This window comes from Podarcis bocagei, assembly GCF_964188305.1.
Source record: "Podarcis bocagei genome assembly, chromosome: 18".
NCBI lineage: Eukaryota > Metazoa > Chordata > Lepidosauria > Squamata > Lacertidae > Podarcis > Podarcis bocagei.
The window spans coordinates 7,179,656-7,200,184 of NC_138144.1; the positions used below are offsets into that span (position 1 = coordinate 7,179,656).

The 20,529-nt window shown below is 41.8% G+C and overlaps 2 protein-coding genes across 2 annotated transcripts; one reads left to right on the top strand and one right to left on the bottom strand.

Annotated features, from left to right (window-relative positions):
* Positions 1–1,687: 1,687 nt before the first annotated feature.
* LOC308577471 (vomeronasal type-2 receptor 26-like) lies at positions 1,688–7,775 on the bottom strand (the record flags this gene model as incomplete). Its single annotated transcript, XM_081177680.1, has 6 exons — positions 7,547–7,775; positions 6,392–6,683; positions 5,290–6,099; positions 4,365–4,592; positions 2,879–3,005; positions 1,688–2,586 (listed from the first exon to the last, which is right to left on the bottom strand). The coding sequence occupies exons 1-6, from the start codon at positions 7,771–7,773 to the stop codon at positions 1,688–1,690; spliced, it is 2,583 nt and encodes an 860-aa protein (XP_081033806.1). The 5' UTR covers positions 7,774–7,775.
* Positions 7,776–12,017: 4,242 nt separating this feature from the next.
* Positions 12,018–19,433, top strand: LOC308577472 (vomeronasal type-2 receptor 26-like). Its single transcript, XM_081177681.1, has 6 exons — positions 12,018–12,966; positions 14,447–14,738; positions 15,022–15,831; positions 16,535–16,762; positions 17,785–17,911; positions 18,479–19,433. The coding sequence occupies exons 1-6, from the start codon at positions 12,740–12,742 to the stop codon at positions 19,375–19,377; spliced, it is 2,583 nt and encodes an 860-aa protein (XP_081033807.1). The 5' UTR covers positions 12,018–12,739; the 3' UTR covers positions 19,378–19,433.
* The last annotated feature ends 1,096 nt before the right edge of the window (positions 19,434–20,529 follow it).

Below are 20,529 nucleotides of genomic sequence, written 5' to 3' on the forward strand. Positions count from 1 at the left end.
AACAGGCTCCACCTACTGGTGAATAAACCCCCCTTGTTTCAGACTCACCCCTCTCTGAGGGGGTGGAGTCAGCTGGCGTAATCCAATGCCTAAGCCAATACCTTTTCACTTGCTGTAACCAATAAAGTTGTGGCCTTTTCTTGCCCATTAACCTTATATCACGTGTCCTTGTGCATTCATTCCACTTTGGGGGGGATTGGGTCCTCGAACCACAAGCTTTCCACTAGTCCGGAGAGATGAAAGTCTAAGTAGGATGCAATCTTAGCTAATGAATCTAAATGCTTCATCAATGGCTGTTCTGTCAATTATTTTCACTTGCCCATCTGATCTTGGTTTTGCTCTATAAATGGGGCCTGAATGGGAGGAACCTGAGTTGAAGGAGGAGGACCTGAATGGGAGGAACCAGAGTTGGAGGAGGAGGACCTGAATGGGAGGAACCAGAGTTGGAGGAGGAGGACCTGAATGGGAGGAACCAGAGTTGGAGGAGGAGGACCTGAATGGGAGGAACCTGAGTTGGAGGAGGAGGACCTGAATGGGAGGAACCTGAGTAGGAGGAGGAGGACCTGAATGGGAGGAACCTGAGTAGGAGGAGGAGGACCTGAATGGGAGGAACCTGAGTAGGAGTAGGAGGACCTGAATGGGAGGAACCTGAGTTGGAGGAGGAGGACCTGAATGGGAGAAACCAGAGTTGGAGGAGGAGGACCTGAATGGGAGGAACCAGAGTTGGAGGAGGAGGACCTGAATGGGAGGAACCAGAGTTGGAGGAGGAGGACCTGAATGGGAGGAACCTGAGTAGGAGGAGGAGGACCTGAATGGGAGGAACCTGAGTAGGAGTAGGAGGACCTGAATGGGAGGAACCTGAGTTGGAGGAGGAGGCCTCTCGCTCTTCCTTCCTGACTGAGCATAAGATGCCTCCTCTGAAAAGGTTTGGCAGGCAGGGAATCCAACTATCTGGCATCGTCTCATTGATTCCCTCCAATGCTAAACTTGTTGCTGGCTCACTCGTAATCTGGTGATCCACTCAACATCAGTGCACAATGTGTCATATCCTAGACAACGCAATAAAATCCACTGTACTCCAGTCAAGGCTTGGCTAAGGTCAGTTGCTACTCCTTGGAACAGGGAGCAGAGCTTACACAATACAGAAATTAAACCAACAAACGACAGAAGAGAACTTAAATGAATTTCACAATTCATTAATATACAAAGTTTAGGAGAACAAAATGATGTGAAGTGAGCTTATGAATGATACAGCATACCTGTAGAAAATGGAGCACAGGTATTTGAATATCTAGAAATGACATAACTAGAAAGTATTGTTGAATATCAGAATTGATATGGTTAATAGCAAAGCAAACAGACCAAAAAAACCTAACTCCTATCTCCCTCTAGACTATCTTGTTGTGAGAGAAATATAAGTTCCCCAAACACAAAATTATTAAAAGATAATAGTTTACAAACTATGGGCAGTACACCAGGACTCATTGTAATCCTTGGCAAAGCAAGGTAGCAAAACATTTCCTCCCATTTTCCTGTTTATGTGAACAGAACTACATAAATGTTGGGCTAAGAAGGAACACAATCTCTTTCACAGATGAAGAATGAGCAACATGGATGAGCAGGTGTGTTTCCTTTATGCACTTCTGGACATCAGGAACATGGAATGCTTTAAGAATCAGATGTCCCCTTAATTCCTTGTTGTCAGGTGCTCCTTTGTGTTCAGGTCAGGCCTCAGTACAATAATGTAGCACTTGGGAAGGAAGATGCAGCCCAGAAGCCCAGAACTGGAGGCCAACATAGAGAAGATCTGCACGGCCACCATGTACTTGCCCTTGGTGCTCAGGTAGGTGGGCACAAAAGACACCCAAACACTGCAGAAGACCAGCATGCTGAAGGTGATCAGCTTGGCTTCGTTGAAGGAGCCAGGCAGCTTCCTGGCTAGGAAAGCCACCGTGAAGCAGGTGGCAGCCAAGAAGCCCAGGTAGCCGAGGGCAACGTAAAACATGGCCACAGACCCTTCGTTGCATTGCAGGATGATCTCTTCCACCTGGGAGCGCATGTCGGACTCTGGGAATGGGGGAGAAAAGCCCATCCAGATGGTGCAGATGAGAACTTGCCCCCCAGAAGAGGAGATGACAATGGAGTTGGCCAGACTCTTGCCCAGCCATCTCCTCACCCTGTTCCCGGGCTTTGTGGCCAGGAAGGCCAGCACCACCGTGATGGTCTTTGCCAAGACAGAAGAAACAGCACCTGAGAAGATGATGCTGAAGGCCGTTTGTCGGAGAAGGCAGGTCTCTTTCCTTGGGCGCCCGATGAAGAGGAGGGAGGACAAAAAGGAAAGCAGGAGAGAGACGAGGAGGGTGTAGGAGAGGTCCCGGTTGTTGGCTTTGACTATGGGAGTTTCCTTGTATTTCATGAAGATTCCCAACACAGTGCCTGCTGTTATAGATAAGAAGAGGGCAACGGAAGCTAAAAACATTCCTAAATGTTCTCCATAAGTCAGGAAGGTGATAATCTTGGGGACACATTTATCTCTGTCCTTGTTTGAATGGTGATCTTCTGAGCATTTGGTGCAATGTTCTGCATCTGGGGAAGAGAAAAAGAGTAGCTGCAGCATCACTTGCATCCCTAATGATCTATGCTCTATTACGTTTTGAAGAACTCTATTATGTTTTGAAGAAATCCTAGAGATTTCTTTCTTATGATCATTCCTTTCAACTCTCTTCCAGGATGTAATGAAGGCGATTAATCCTAAAGAAATTGAGGAAGGAGCCACATTCCCCAATGTCTGCAGAAATCTCACAAAAAGTGTTTGAGACTGGATTACTGCCCTGTGTTTACTCTCTCCAGAAATACCTTCCCCCTTGGCGTCACCCACCTTCCTGGGCGGAGAAGGTCCCTTCCGCACACCGAGCACAAGCATAGCAGCAAATGGGCTTTCCTTCTAGAACCAACTTGGCATATCCAGGTCGACATCTTTCTGTACACCTGGAATGAGGCACAGCCTAACCAGAAAGACAAGAAGGTGCAAGAAAGAGAAACAGTTAGGAGTATTTGTGGGTATGTAATTCACTCATAGGGACGCTGGTGGCACTCTGGGTAAAACCACAGATCGTAGGGCTTGCCGATCAGAACGTAGGCGGTTTGAATCCCCACGACGGGGTGAGCTCCCGTTGCTCAGTCCCTGCTCTGGCCAACCTAGCAGTTCAAAAGCACGTCAAAAGTGCAAGTAGATAAATAGGTTCCGCTCCGGCGGGAAGGTAAACAGAGATTCCGGGCACTGCTCTGTTTCGCTAGAAGCGGCTTAGTCATGCTGCCCTCCTGACCCGGAAGCTGTACGCCGGCTCCCTCGGCCAATAAATCGAGATGAGCACCGCAACCCCAGAGTCGGCCACGACTGGACCTAATGGTCAGGTGTCCCGTTACCTTTACCTTAATTCACACATAGAGTGAATTTAAACGGATCTCTGGACTACAGCCTTTGACCCCTCATCAGGGTCCTTTCAACCCCCCACTGACCATTGGGGCGACCAGAATATCTTGTTCTTCATAATTAGTTCAGGACAACTGAGGTTTGCGCCACAGAACTCTGTCTCCTCTTCTCCGTTTACCTGCTTCCCTGCTTAATAAATCTTCAAAGAAAATGGCAATGGAGTCTGAAATGTGATTTCCCCAAAGTTCAGGATTCTGATAATCTCTCAACCACTAATAAAGACAAATTTAATATGACTTTTCCAAATATTGGTTTCCCCCACTCTCTTCTTGAGGCAAGCAAGGTTTCCTCTTGTTGCTGATCTATTTCCCTAGTTATTTTTAGTTTAAATGTCATTTCTTAACATTAACCTTACATTACAATATTTTTTAACTTCTCCTCCTTCACCAACAGCTGTGCACTTCTCAATTCCTGCACATACAATAGTTTAGCATTTGCAACATCTACAAGTGAGCTTACTCCACAAATTAAAAAATCCACAATAAATCAGTAATTATCATTTGTAAAATAAATTACTTTCCATCCTTCTGCTTGTATGAAAGCCCAATAGTTCACTTTTACTAGGGGCTTTCCCTTTTCTTCTTATCTATGTAGTCCATTCGGTTAAAGATTCTGTCCAGAATTCTTAAATTCTCAGTCTGGCTCAGAAATAGATGGTGTCTTCTCTGAGTACCTCTGGGCTCTATCCTTTCTTTGAGCACCCCAAATTCCCCTCCTATCTAAACTGCTGTGGAAAGAAGGAGTGGCCGTTGCAGCTGCTATTGACGGTCAAGACACCATTGGTCAACCTGATATGGTCATTTTTCAGCGGTTGTTTAAGGAAAAACATAATAAGCATCTCCTAGCCTTCTCCCTCTGTGATTTGCCCTACCTTATTGAATTTCTTGTTCCACTGAATGGCTTCTGGGTTAATGGTGAACTTTATGCCAGCAGACATCTCTCTCCTTATATTCCCAATTTTCACAAGGTCACGAGACTTATTGGGAAACATCACCCAGTTCATAATATCAAAGTCCGCTGGTAGCTCCCAGTTCTCATCCAAGCACAGTCTGCCTCTGGAAGTATTCAGACACCGGATGTCTCTTATGAAAGGGTGAAGCTGGAATGACAGGGGAAAGCACCAGCACTGAGAAAGCTTGAAGCCAAGATGGATATCTCAGTCCTACTCACTTCGACCTCTTATGATTTGGGGCCTGCGTGTATCTCATGTAGACTGGAATTCCTATTCAGCCATTTCTATTACTACAGAGCCTGCAAGTGCCCCAATTTTCCAGGGACATCCCTGGATTAGAGACAGTTTTTCATTTGATCCCAGAATTTCCCACTTTTCCTTAGAATGTCCCTATGTACACTGGAGAAATGTTGGCGGATGTGGAGTTACCCAACCCACAAGCTGTCCAATCCTATATAGGGAATTTTTAAATGTTCAATATTTTAGTATGAATTTCTTTATTTTGGGAGCTGCTCAGAGTGCTGAGGCAACTGAAGAAGATGTATAAACAGTGCTATTCTAGAAAAGAAGGTGCCGGAACTCACCATGAACACCGCACTCTGAGAATGGCAATGGCACCCACCTGAGAGGTGCCAGAACTGAGTTCCAGTGAGTTCCCTCTGAAAGTAGCCCTGGCTATAAACAGTAAGATTATCATTATGGAATGGGATGGTTCTATTTTCATCAGAGATATGTTGGGCGGTCTGCTACTATTACTAATACTAACTCTGATATTTTATAGGTCTATCCCCGTCAAGATCAGCATCTGTGTGGACTGCAGTTTGCAAAAAGGGGAAGGAAATACCTGCCACGGCTGTAGCCTTTGGGGTCCCCATTGCTCTCCTTCCTCCACCATCAGCCTCCTCTGGGATCTAGATGAAAGCGAAGCATGCAAAGCCTGAGCCACAGCCTGAACATTGATGTAAGTGCCATAGCTGTCAAAAGACAGGACTCTCTCACGCTCCTCTTGGGGTAACGACTCCAGTTTCTCCTCCTCTCTGCATCTTATCCTGCCTTTCACGGACAACAAATGCTTTGAATATGAACACTGAAATCCTTCATCCAAAGAATCCACAAGATTGGACGGCGATTTATAGTTGTCACCTTTGCTGCTCCTTATTCTGGTCTGAATTGCAAAGGACAGAGAACCATGGAGGCACTGGAATATATTTGGAGGTATCTTAAAGTCAGTTCTAATTTCTAGCAAAGCTGTTGTGATCCAGACTTTTGCCCCTATTTCCTTCTCATATGCCGTGTTTATTGCCAGGAGTAGAATGATGCTCATTGAATTGGTTGCATAGTAAAAAAATACCCCAACTTGTCTCCATAGGAAAAAAGGTTCCCCGGGCCGGATAAATTGTTTTAGATCATTTTCTGGTACTTTTTTTGTTAAAGCAATGCAGATCCCTTTGCTAAGCAGCAGAGGTTTCACAGCGCTCACAAATCTTTCTCCACTGTCATTGTCTGGAGTGAAGAGGCCAATCCACGTCCATCCAAAATACAGGAGCAATTCAACAATCCCCTGGTACTGACTTTCCTCTTTGGGAGTCATCCGGTAGACAAAAGGGAACAGGGTTTTACCTTCGAGAACCTGGACAGTGAAGCCATAACTGATCTAGCAAGGAAAGCAAAAGATCACCAATTTATTTTACTTTCAGCATAACGGGTATTTAATCACATGAAATGACTGATATCTAAATCTCTGCTGGCTGAGGATGATGGGAGATGTAGTCTGAAACATCTGAAGGCGTCAAGTTGGTGAATGCTCAGTTTTGAATGAGGGATGTTGAATCCATAGCTCAAGATTTTCCCATTTTGAAAAATATCCCCACTTGACCCCTCCAAAGAGAAAATAGAATTTTATGCAGTTGAAATTCTCTTTCCCTCCATGCTCTCCCACTACTTACCTGTGGGATTTTGTAGATGCCTGACAAGGCTGAAATCACTCTTGAGATGAAAGTGTTGCTTCTTTCAAGAACAGCCAGCAGGGGATTCTGTTCTCCACAGTGATAATTGGGAATATTGCATCCACTGCCTGCAAGCAGCTCTAGCATGGCGTCCGAAGTCATCCTTGCATCGAAATGGTTCTCATAGAGGTTGTAGCCCAGGGTGATGTTGGGTAAGAGCCTGAGATCCTGGTTGATCTCTAGGATGGTGAGCGGGAAAGACAACATGTACCCGTAGATCCTAGTTCCGTCCCTGCAATAAATGAATACTTTAAAAAGAGTGAAACTGGCATTCATACGAATTGGGGTGAGGACATTATATGATCCAAAAAGATTAGTATGTATTGATTAATCCTATTGCATTAATATCAAACCATTTACAGCCTAGTATAGAATAAAAATTTGGAGATCTCTAGTTAGAAATGAGACCAGTTGTGTGTGTGTGTGTGTGTGTGTGTGAGAGAGAGAGAGAGAGAGAGAGAGAGAGAAGAAAAGGAATAATTCCTTTTCACATTTTAGACTCCACTAACAAGGAAGTCTCCTGACTCATATTATTTTATTTATCATTTTAATTAAAGCACATATTTCCTGCTCTCCATCCACCAAACGTTAATCTGTAGGATTTAAAAAATCCATTTTTAAAACTATAGCATTCTTTAACGACAGTTTGTTGATGGTCATTTATAATATTATATCAGTATAAGGATATAATAGAAAAATGCAAGAATGCCAATAAATCTGGTCAGGGTTCAAAAGTTTGCACTGAATTTCCCCACCTGCAGGAAGCCATGAAACTCAGGCAATTTCCAGAGCTCCAAGGTTGAATTGCCTGAGTTTCATGGCATCCTGCAGGTGGGGAAATTCAGTGCATCCATAGGTAGGAGAGTGTTTCACTAAGGGAGACCCAGGGAACAAGGAAATGGGAGAGGTTTGGGTGGAATCTTTTAGTGGACCCCCAGCTCCCATCAGCCCAGCCAGCAAGACCAATGGTCAGGGCAGGGTAGACCTGCAACATGAGGACAGCCTTGGCTCCCTAGCCCTGAGAAAGGCGCTTTTTCCTTGATAAATAGGAACCACTAGAAGGACTGGAGGACCGTGAAACTGTGAAGTACATACTCTTCAGTGCTGGCGAAGGGTGTCTGAGAAAAGACATATGGAGTTTCCTCATAAAAGCGTTTTGGAGAGATGATCCCACTCATGAGAAAGTCTCCAGGCCGGTAGTAATTGCGAGCATCCGTTTGATCCCTGACCAGATTCAAGGGGCATTTCGCCCTGTGGTTCCCGCAGACTCCAAAGGGCATCATGAGCAGCGGAAGCAGCAACAGAAGGAGCAGGGATCTCATTCTGGCTCTGCCTCCTCCTCCTCTTATCTGCCAAGGAGACAAAAGAGAAGAACCCAAAGATTCTTGCAAGACCAACCTGGGTGGGCTTTCCCAATCTGGATGGTTTTCAACTCTACCTTCGGAGCTAGGAAGCACAAGGCAGGCACACCCCTCTGTCGCCAGCTCTGCATCTTGACTCAGTCTGTCTCCAACACAGGAAATATTCTCGGCACCAACTTTTTCTTTCCCAGACACAGCGCAATTAATATTGTCATGTTGCTTTCCGAGGCTCATGCAATCTCCCGAAATATCTCCTGAGCTTTCAGAAGATGAGATGACTATAATTTTGATTATTCCAAGTGGAATAAGTTTCATCACAAAAACTTTCTGGAGTCCTGAATGGCTCAAGCGGCAGGTGCAGAGCTGGAGAAAAACAGGCTTGATTCTAGCCGATCCCTTCTGATGAAACTGATGGAATATGATGAAATGTCTAAACTCAGAGGACAAAATGATGGATTGTTTTTTTACAATCTTTATCTACACATTAAGAAATACACAAATCAAACATATTGTTCTGTAATGAAAGAAACACTTTACACAAAGAGAAAATAGAAAATAGAAAAGAAAGGGGGGAAAGAAGAGAAAGAATATCGAGAAATAGAAAAAATAGAAAGTTAAAGGAAGAATCTTATCAAAGACATACAGTTTTTTAAGAGATACAAACCATCAGCGACATTTGTATAAACATATATTTCCATCAAGAAGTCCTTTTAATCTTCACCTTATCAATTTCTCCTCGCTACTCTTACTTTTCTTATTTATGTCTAATCTCTGGTTTTATTCCCTGATTTGTTAATAACTTCCTTCTACCTCTATACGGTTCCTAATTCCTCATTTCTTAAAATTTCTGTGTCTGTTCTCATTGTACAAAAGACCATTCTCTTAACTCTGTGGAATTTAGTCTATGCTCCACCAAGAGTAATCATGGGAAATACATTTCAACTTTTAAAAAACATCCCATTCTTTTTCCTGAATGATTTCTTATTCTCTTAGTTTTGCTAATTCCAGATATTCACATAGCTTTAAATGCCATTTGTCGGTATTACATTACTCTTCCAATATTTTGCTACAAGAATCCAGGCAGCTGTAGTAGCATAAAGAAAAACAGGCCTATGGGATGTTTGTTGTGAAAATACCCCCCCAAAAAATTCTGTTTTTTAAGGAAATGTGTATTTTAACATTTTCTTCTATTCGTCATATATCGTGTCCCAAAATACTTAGATTTTTGGACATGTCCACCACATGTGGAAAAGGTTTCCATTTTCATGCTGGCACCTCTAACATTTACGGCTTTTTGTTATTAATCTTTGCTAATTTTGATGGAATCAAATACCACCTGTATACCATCTTCATAAAATTTTCTTTAATCAGGTAGCATGCTGTGAATTTCATATCATTTTTCCACAGGCTTTCCCATTTCTCCAATTCTGTAGGTTAGCCGAAATCCTGGGCCCATTTACCATCACATCTTTAACTTGTTCGTCTTTTAGATTCCAATCCAATAATAACCTGTACATTTTAGAGAGGTTTTTTTTACTATTTAGTAGAAGTTCACTTTCAAAATCTGATAATTTATCGTCAAATCCATTCCTATTTTTATCTGCCTTAAAAATTTTAAAATTTTTGTCTAGTTGATGGTATTGTAGCCAGGTCATACCCGTTTGCTTAAGTATATCACCTTTTTTCAGTTTAAGTTGATTACAGTGGTACCTTGGGTTACATACGCTTCAGATTACATATGCTTCAGGTTATCCGGCCGGATAAAAAGGCAGTTCTGACGCTAGTGGATGCCAAAAAGGCCTTTGATAGTGTATCTTGGAAATCTGTGCAAAAAACTATAGAGAAAATGAATCTAGGAGGAAAAATGAGTTGTGGAATTCAAGCAATATATAAAACACAAAAAGCAAGGTTGATTATAAATAACAAAGTATCAGAATCCTTTAACATCTCAAAGGGCACGACAAGGTTGCCCATTATCGCCACTGTTATTTATCACAGTCCTAGAAATACATCTAAAAGCAATAAGGGATGATCCAAAAATAGAAGGAATAAAATTGGGGGAAAGAGTATATAAAGTGAAGGCCTTTGCTGATGATCTGATAATTACAACAGAAAATCCACTAAAAAGCATATTAGAAACATTATCTAAAATGAATGAATTTGCACAGCTATCAGGCTTTAAATTAAATAAGGAAAAAACAAAATTACTAGTGAAAAATTTGGAAGAAAAGGAGAAGGTAGAGTTAGAAGAGAGGACGGGGTTAAAAATAACAAATAAAGCCAAATATTTAGGAATTTGGATTACAATGAAAAATATAAATCTCTATAAGGATAATTATGTAAGAGTCTGGAAAGAGATAAAAGAAGAACTAGAAGTTTGGAGAAAATTAAAATTGTCATTATGGGGAAGGATCTCTACAATCAAAATGGTCATGCTATCAAAGATGTTGTTTTTGTTTCAATCCGTCCCAATTATAAGTGGGCTCAACTGCTTCAAAGATTGGCAAAAAAGATCTAGCTAGGTTTATCTGGAAGGTAAGAAGCCTAGGATTAAATTTAAATTGTTAACAGGATAGGGGAGGTTTTGCGCTTCCTGATCTTAGATTATACTATGAAGCATCATACCTAGTTTGGATCAAAGATTGGATAACTCTAAAGAATGCTAAATTATTAGATATTGAAGGATGGGACAACATAGTCAGCTGGCACGGCTATTTAGGTTAGAATAAGGTTAGAATACACAAAGGATCCCTTAATCACATTATTAGGAAAGCAATTTATGAGGTTTGGGAAAGAAATAAAAATTTGTTGGAGTCCAAAACCCCCTGGTGACTCTCACCAATGGAGGCAATGGCAGTCAAAAGGAAAATATGGAATCTAACTGGCAAACATATAAAGAATTACTGGAAGAAGAAAATACAGTGGTACCTCTGGTTACGTACTTAATTCGTTCTGGAGGTCCATTCTTAACCTGAAACTGTTCTTAACCTGAGACACCACTTTAGCTAATGGGGCCTCCCACTGCTGCCCCCCGATTTCTGTTCTCATCCTGAAACAAAGTTCTTAACCTGAGGTACTATTTCTGGGTTAGCGGAGTCTATAACCTGAAGCGTATGTAACCCGATGTTCCACTGTAATCAACTTAAACTGAAAAAAGATTAAACAAAAAAATTCCTTCCAGTAGCACCTTAAAGACCAACTAAGTTAGTTCTTGGTATGAGCTTTCGTGTGCATGCACACTTCTTCAGATAGAAGAAGTGTGCATGCACACGAAAGCTCATACCAAGAACTAACTTAGTTGGTCTTTAAGGTGCTACTGGAAGGAATTTTTTTGTTTTGACTATGGCAGACCAACACGGCTACCTATCTGTAACTGAAAAAAGATTATATACTTAAGCAAACGAGTATGACCTGGCTACAATACCATCAACTAAACAAATTTTTTAAGGCAGATAAAAATAGGAATGGATTTAACACTAAATTATCAGATTTCGAAAGTGAACTTCTACTAAAAAACCTCTCTAAAATGTACAGGTTATTATTGGATTGGAATTTAAAAGACGGACAAGTTAAAGATGTAATGGTAAATGGGCCCAGGATTTCGGCTACCCTACAGAATTGGAGAAATTGGAAAGCCTGTGGGAAAATGATATGAAATTCACAGCATGCTACCTGATTAAAGAAAATTTTATGAAGATGGTATACAGGTGGCATTTGACTCCATCAAAATTAGCAAAGATTAATAAAAAAAGCAGTAAATGTTGGAGGTGCCAGCATGAAAATGGAAACCTTTTCCACATGTGGTGGACGTGTCCAAAAATTAAAGTATTTTGGGACACGATATATGACGAATAGAAGAAAATGTTAAAATACACATTTCCTAAAAAAACAATTATTTTTATTGGGTATTTTCACAACAAACATCCCATAGGCTAATAAGAGAGTATTTTCTTTATGTTACTATGGCTGCCTGGATTCTTGTAGCAAAATATTGGAAGAGTAATGTAATAGCGACAAAACAAGAATGGCATTTAAAGCTATGAGAATATCTGGAATTAGTGAAACTAACAGAATCAATAAGAAATCATTCGGGAAATAAAATAAAAAAAGAATGAGATGTTGTCAAAAATTACATGATGAAATATGTTTCCCATGATTACTCTTGGTGGAGCATAGATTAAATTCCACAGAGTTAAGAGAATAAGGTCGCTGATGGTTTGTAGTTCTTAAAAAACTGTATGTCTTTGGTAAGATTCTTCATTCAACTTTTTTTCTATTTTTTCTATTTCTCGATATTCTTTCTCTTCTTTTTCCCCTTTTTCTAATTTCTATTTTCTTTTTGTGTAAAGTGTTTATTTCATTACAGAACAATATGCTTGATTTGTGTATTTCTTAATGAGTAAATAAAGATCGTAAAAATACAATCCATCATTTTGTCCTCTGAGTTTATACATTTCATCATATTACACCAGTTTCATCAGAAGGGATCGGCTAGAATCAAGCATGTTTTTCTCCAGTTCTGCACCTGCCGCTTGAGCCATTCAAGACTCCAGAAAGTTTTTGTGATGAAACTTATTCCACTTGGAATAATCAAAATTATAGTCATCTCATCTTCTGAAAGCTCAGGAGATATTTCGGGAGATTGCATGAGCCTCGGAAAGGCACATGACAATATTAATTGCGCTGTGTCTGGGAAAGAAAAAGTTGGTGCAGGGAATATTTCCTGTGTTGGAGACAGACTGAGACAAGATGCAGAGCTGGCGAAAGAGGGGTGTGCCTGCCTTGGGCTTCCTAGCTCTGAAGGTAGAGTTGAAAACCACCCAGATTGGTAAAGCCCACCCAGGTTGGTCTTGCAAGAGTCTTTGGGTTCTTCTGCTTGGCCTCCTTGGGAGCCAATCACAAGATTAGGGGAGGAGGCAGGGCCAGAATGAGATCCCTGCTCCTTCTGTTGCAGCTTCTGCTGCTCATGATGCCCTTTGGAGGCTGCGGGAACCACAAGGCGAAATGCCCCTTGAATCTGGTCAGGGATGAAACGGATGCTCGCAATTACTACCGGCCTGGAGACTTTCTCATCAGTGGGATCATCTCTCCAAAAAGCTTATATAAGGAAACTCCATATGTCTTTTCTCAGACACCCTTGGCCAGGAATGAGGGGTATGTAAAATCATACGTGTATAGGTTTCATGGTCCTCCAGTCCTTGTAATGGTTCCTATTTATCAAGAAAAGAGCGCCTTGATCTGGGCTGGGGAGCCAAGGCTGTCCTCATGTTGCAGGTCTACCCTGCCCTGACCATTGGTCTTGCTGGCTGGGCTGATGGGAGCTGAGGGTCCACTAAAAGATTCCACCCAAACCTCTCCCATTTCCTTGTTCCCTGGGTCTTCCTTAGTGAAACACTCTCCTACCTATGAATGCACTGAATTTCCCCACCTGCAGGATGCCATGAGTTTCATGTCTTCCTGCAGGTGGGGAAATTCAGTGCAAAATTTTGAACCTTGACCACATTCAATGGCATTCTTGCATTCTTCTATTATATCCTTATACTGATATAATATTATAAATCACCATCAACAAACTATAGCATTGTTAAAGAATGCTATAGTTTTAAAAATGGATTTTTTAAATCCTACAGATTAACGTTTGGTGGCTGGAGAGCAGGAAATATGTGCTTTAACTGAAGTGATAAATAAAATAATATGAGTCAGGAGACTTCCTCATTAGTGGAGTCTAAAATGTGAAAAGGAATTATTCCTTTTCTTCACACACACACAAAACTGGTCTCATTTCTAACTATTGCAATGGTTGACACAGTAGGTACCTGTTTCCTAACCCAGAGGGTGGCATGAAACTCAAGCAATTTCCAAGCAACTGAGATTACTTATTTTATGTTTATTCTATTTGGATCACAGTTCTCTTTATACAACACAACAGGACACCTACATCTCAGAATGAAAAAATCTCTCTTGAAAATGGGTGGATTTTTATGGGAGAAGAGCAGGACTGATATGTTTCAAATAAAATGATTATATAAAATAATACAGACCAGGGTGTGTCCTCATTGGTGGAGTCACTGATCCAAACATGGGCAAAATTATAGGTTTTACCACGCACTCAAACCTGAAAGCCACCAGGCCTCATTTCTAAGTAAAAGAGGACTGAGGTATTTGGTGCTTCCCCTCCTTCAATAAAAATGTTTCTTATCTACCTATAGTCTAGCCCCTTGGAAGAAGTCAAAGACCAATGCAGGAAAAGCAGCCTTTGCAGCAACTTCCCAGTATAGCGCACATTTTGAGGGGCGCCTTCATTTCTTACTCATAAAACCATAGTAGGAAAGAATCATAGAGCTGTAGAGATGGAAGGGACCCGGAAGAATCTCACCTGAAGCATCCATGACACATGGTCACCTTCGGAGGGAGTCTGTTCCACTGTTGAACAGCTCTGTGTGCTGTTTGCATCAAAGCTCCTGTCATGGAGCAGAGATCTCCTAATTTTTATTCTATACTAGACTGTAAATGGTTTGATATTAATGCAATAGGATTAATCAATACATACTAATCTTTTTGGATCATATAATGTCCCCACCCCCATTAATATGAATGCCAGTTTCACTCTTTTTAAAGGATTCATTTATTGCAGAGACACACCTAGAATCTACTGGTACATGTTGTCTTTCCTGTTCACCATTCAAGAGATCAACCAGGATCTCAGGCTCTTACCCAACATCACCCTGGGCTACAACATCTATGAGAACTATTGCGATGCAAGGATGACTTCGGACGCCATGCTAGAGCTGCTTGCAGGCAGTGGATGCAATATTCCCAATTATCACTGTGGAGAACAGAATCACCTGCTGGCTGTTCTTGAAAGAAGCAACACTTTCATCTCAAGAGTGATTTCAGCCTTGTCAGGCATCTACAAAATCCCACAGGTAAGTAGTGGGAGAGCATGGAAGCACAGAGGATTTCAGCTGCGTAAAATTCTATTTTCTCTTTGGAGGGGTCAAGTGGGGATATTTTTAAAATCCTGAGCTATGGATCCAACATCCCTTTTTCAAATCTGAGCCTTCACCAACTTGACACCTCCAGATGTTTCAGACTACAACTCCCATCAGCCTCAGCCAGCAGAGATTTAGATATCAGTCATTTCATGTGATTAAATGCCTGTTATGCTGAAAGTAAAATAAATTGGTGATCTTTTGCTTTCCTTGCTAGATCAGTTATGGCTTCACTGCCCAGGTTCTCGAAGGTAAAACCCTGTTCCCTTTTGTCTACCGGATGACTCCCAAAGAGGAAAGTCAATACCAGGGGATTGTTGAATTGCTCCTGTATTTTGGATGGACGTGGATTGGCCTCTTCACTCCAGACAATGACAGTGGAGAAAGATTTCAGAGCGCTGTGAAACCTCTGATGCTCAGCAAAGGGATCTGCATTGCTTTATCAAAAATTGTACCAGAAAATGATCTAAATCAATTTATTAGGCCTGGGGAACCTTTTTTCCTATGGAGACAAGTTGGGGTAATTTTTTACTATGTAACCAATTCAATGAGCATCATTCTACTCCTGGCAATAAACATGGTATATGAGAAGGAAATAGGGGCAAAAGTCTGGATCACAACAGCTTTGCTAGAAATCAGAACTGGCTATTACCTCCCTCCAGATATGTTCCAGCACCTCCATGGTTCTCTGTCCTTTGCAATTCAGACCGGAATAAGGAGCAGCAAAGGTGACAACTATAAATCGCTGTCCAATCTTGTGTATTATTTCAATCAAGCATTTCAGTGTTCATATTCAAAGCATTTGTTGTCCGTGAAAGGCAGGATAAGATGCAGAGAGGAGGAGAAACTGGAGCCATTATGCCAAGAGGGGCATGAGAGAGCCCTGTCTCTAGACAGCTATGTCACTTACATCAATGTTCAGGCTGTGGCTCAGGCCTTGCATGCTTCACTTTCATCTAGATCCCAGAGGAGGCTGATGGTGGAGGAAGGAGAGCAATGGGGACCCCAAAGGCTACAGCCGTGGCAGGTATTTCCTTCCCCTTTTTGCAAACTGCAGTCCACACAGATGCTGATCTTGACTGGGGATAGACCTGCAAAATATCATAGTTACTATTAGTATTAGTAATAGTAGCATACCGCCCAACATTTCTCTGATGAAAATAGAGACGCCGCATTCCATAATGATAATCTTACTGCTTATACCCAGGGCTATTTTTCAGAGGGGAACTCGCTGGAACTCAGTTTTGACACCTCTCAGGTGGGTCCCATTGCCATTCTCAGAGGGAGGTGTTCATGGTGAGTTCCGGCACTTTCTTTTCTAGAATAGCACTGTTTATACATCTTCAGTTGCCTCAGCACTCTGGGCAGCTCCCAAAATAAAGGAATTCATACTAAAATATTAAACATTTAAAAATTCCCTATATAGGATTGGACAGCGTGTAGGTTGGATAACTCCACATCCGCCAACATTTCTCAAATAAACATAGGCACATTCTAAGGAAAAGGGGGAAATTCCAGGATCAAATGAATAAAATCTCTCTAATTCAGGGACATCCCTGGAAAATTGGAGCACTTGCAGGGTCTGTAGTAATAGAAATGGCTGAATAGGAATTCCAGTCTACATGAGATACACGCAGCCCCAAATCAGAAGAGGTTGAAGTGAGTGGGACTGAGATATCCATCTTGGCTTCAAGGTTTCTTAGTGCTGGTGCTTTCCCCTGTCATTCCAGCTTCACCCTTTCTTGAGAGAAATCCGGTGTCTGAATACTTCCAGAGGCAGGCTGTGCTTGGATGAGAACTGGGAGCTATCAGGAGACTTTGATATTATGAACTGGGTGATGTCTCCCAATAAGTCTCATGTCGTTGTGAAAATTGGGAATATAAGGAGAGAGACGTCTGCTGGCTTAAAGTTCACCATTAACCCAGAAGCTATTGAGTGGCCCAAGAAATTCAACAAGGTAAGGGGAATCACAGAGAGGGGAGGCTAGGAGATCCTGAATCTGTTTTTCCTTGAACAACTGCTGCAAAATGACTATATCGGGTTGATCAATGATGTCTTGACCGTCCAATAACAGCTGCAACCTCCACTCCTTCTTTCCACAGCAGCTGAGATAGGAGGGGAATTTGGGGTGCTCACAGAAAGGATAGAGCCCAGAGGTCCTTAGAAAAGACATCATCTATTTCCAAGGCAGACAGAGAATTTAAAAATTCTGGACAGAATCTTCGACAGAAAGGACTATGTAGAAAAGAAGAAAAGGGAAAACACCTAGGGGAAAGGGGAAATACCTAGTAAAAGTGAACTATTGGGTTTTCATACATGCAGAAGGATGGAAAGTAATTTATTTTAGAAATGATAATTACTAATTTATTGTGGATTTTTTAATTTGTGGAGTAAGCTCACTTGTAGATGTTGCAAACGTTAAACTATTGTATGTGCAGGAATTAAGAAGTGCACAGCTGTTGGTGAAGGATGAGAAGTTAAAAACAAACAAACCCTATTGTAATATAAGGTTAATGTTAAGGAATGGCAGATGAACAAGAAATAACTAGGGAAATAGATCAGCGACAAGAGGAAACCTTGCATGCCTCAAGAACAGAGTGAGGGAAACCAATATTTGGAAAAGTCATATTAAATGTGTATTACTTAGCGGTTGAAAGATTATCAGAATCCTGAAATTTGGGGAAATCACATTTCAGACTCCATTGCCATTTTCTTTGAAGATTCTTTAAGCAGGGAATCAGGTAAACGGAGAAGAAGAAACAGAGTTCTGTGGTGCAAACCTCAGTTGTCCTGAACGAATTATGAAGAACAAGATATTCTGGTCGCCCCAATGGTCAGTGGGGGGTTGAAAGGACCCTGATGAGGGGGTCAAAGGCTGCAGTCCAGAGATCCTTTTAAACTCACTCTATGAGTGAATTACATACCCACAAATACTCCTAACTGTTCCTCTTTGTTGCACCTTCTTGTTTTTCTGATTAGGCTGTGCCTCGTTCCAGGTGTACAGAAAAATGTCGACTTGGATATGCCAAGGTGGTTCTAGAAGAAAAGCCCATTTGCTGCTATGCTTGTGCTCGGTGTGCGGAAGGGACCTTCTCCGCCCAGGAAGGTGGGTGACTCCAAGGCGGAATGAATTCCTGGAGAGAGTAAACACAGGGCAGTAATCCAGTCTCAAACACTTTTTGTGAGATTTCTGCAGACATTGGGGAATGTGGATTCTTCCTCGACATCCATAGGATTAATCAACTTTATTACATCCAGGAAGGGCGTTGAAAGGAGTGGCCATAAGGACGAAATCTCTGGGGTTGAAAGTGGGCAGCTGTGAGAGGAATTCCCACAAACATTCCTTTTTTATTTTTTATAGCAGGTCACACCAAAAAGGAAACAATTTTGATATTTATAAAAAAATAACGGACAAGTGATGCAAACCAGCAAATTTTTAATAGCAAAAGCACAAAAAATATAAACAATACTTCATATGAAAATTATTACAATATAATCAGTGGACTGTTTTGATCTCACTTCTATGAGCATTGCATGGAAGCAACAGAAAACTGTTTGCAGTATTTAACATTCTTATTTCCTGAGGTCCACCACACAGTTTTTCAAAATGTAAAAGAGCACAGATCATTAGGGATGTAAGTGATGCTGCAGCTACTCTTTTCCTCTTCCTCAGATGCAGAACATTGCACCAAATGCTCAGAAGATCACCATTCAAACAAGGACAGAGATCAATGTGTCCCCAAGATTATCACCTTCCTGGCTTATGAAGAATATTTGGGAATTGTTTTAGCTTCCGTTGCCCTCTTCTTGTCCTTAACAGCAGGCATTGTGTTGGGAATCTTCATTAAATACAAGGAAACTCCCATAGTCAAAGCCAACAACCGGGACCTCTCCTACACCCTCCTCGTCTCCCTCCTGCTTTCCTTTTTGTCCTCCTTCCTCTTCATCGGGCGCCCAAGGAAAGAGACCTGCCTTCTCCGACAAACGGCCTTCAGCTTCATCATCTCAGTTGCTGTTTCTTCTGTCTTGGCAAAGACCATCACGGTGGTGCTGGCCTTCCTGGCCACAAAGCCCGGGAACAGGGTGAGGAGATGGCTGGGCAAGAGTCTGGCCAACTCCATTGTCATCTCCTGTTCTGGGGGGCAAGTTCTCATCTGCACCATCTGGCTGGGCTCTTCTCCCCCATTCCCAGAGTCCGACATGCGCTCCCAAGTGGAAGAGATCATCCTGCAATGCAACGAAGGGTCTGTGGCCATGTTTTACGTTGCCCTCGGCTACCTGGGCTTCTTGGCTGCCACCTGCTTCACGGTGGCTTTCCTAGCCAGGAAGCTGCCTGGCTCCTTCAACGAAGCCAAGCTGATCACCTTCAGCATGCTGGTCTTCTGCAGTGTTTGGGTGTCTTTTGTGCCCCCCTACCTGAGCACCAAGGGCAAGTACATGGTGGCCGTGCAGATCTTCTCTATGTTGGCCTCCAGTGCTGGGCTTCTGGGCTGCATCTTCCTTCCCAAGTGCTACATTATTGTGCTGAGGCCTGATCTGAACACAAGGGAGCACCTGACAACCAGAAATTAAGGGGACATCTGATTCTTAAAATAGTCCATGTTCCTGATGTCCAGAAGTGCCTAAAGGAAACACACCTGATGATCCATGTTGCTCATTCTTCATCTCTGACAGAGATTGTGTTCCTTCTTAGCCCAACTTTTATGTAGTTCTGTTCACATAAACAGGAAGATTGGAGGAAATGTTTTGCTACCTTGCTTTGCCCATGACTACAATGAGTCCTGGTGTACTGCCCGTAGTTTGTAAACTATTATCTTTTAATAATTTTGTGTTTTGGGAACTTATATTTATCTCACAACAAGATAGTCTAGAGGGAGATAGGAGTTAGGTTTTTTTGGTCTGTTTGCTTTGCTATTAACCATATCAATTCTGATATTCAACAATATTTCTAGTTATATCATTTCTAGATATTCAAATACCTGTGCTCCATTTTCCACAGGTATGCTGGATCATTCATAAGCTCACTTCACATCATTTTGTTCTCCTAAACTTTGTATATTAATAAATTGAGAAATTCATTTAAGTTCTCTTCCGTAGTCTCCTGGTTTAATTTCTGTATTTTGTAAGCTCTGCTCCCTGTTCCAAAGAGTAGCAACTGACCTTAGCAAAGTATTGACTGGAGTACAATGGATTTTATTGTGTTGTCCAGGATATGACACATTGTGCCCTGATGATGAGTGGATCACCAGATTACTAGTGAATCAGCAAGAAGTTTAGCATTGGAGGGAATCAATGAGACGATGCCAGATAGTTGGATTCCCTGCCTGCCAAACCTTTTAAGAGGAGGCATCTTATGCTCAGTCAGGAAGGAAGAGCGAGAGGCCTCCTCCTCCAACTCAGGTTCCTCCCATTCAGGTCCCAATTTAGAGAGCAAAACCAAGATCAGATGGGCAAGTAAAAATAATTGACAGAACAGCCACTGATGAAGCATTTAGAATAGATTAATTAGCCAATATTGCATCCTACTTAAACTTTCAACACTTCAAATTGTTGGAAAGCTTACTAAGCTCTCAGTTTTACAGCAATTCAACCTGTAGAATTCCAATGAAGGGTGCAATATAAAATTAATAAATAAAGGTCCTAAGAAAGCTGACTAGTTTATGTATGTATGTATGCAACCACAGCAGCTAGAGCTTTATATGCACCGAAATGGAAAGAGTTCCC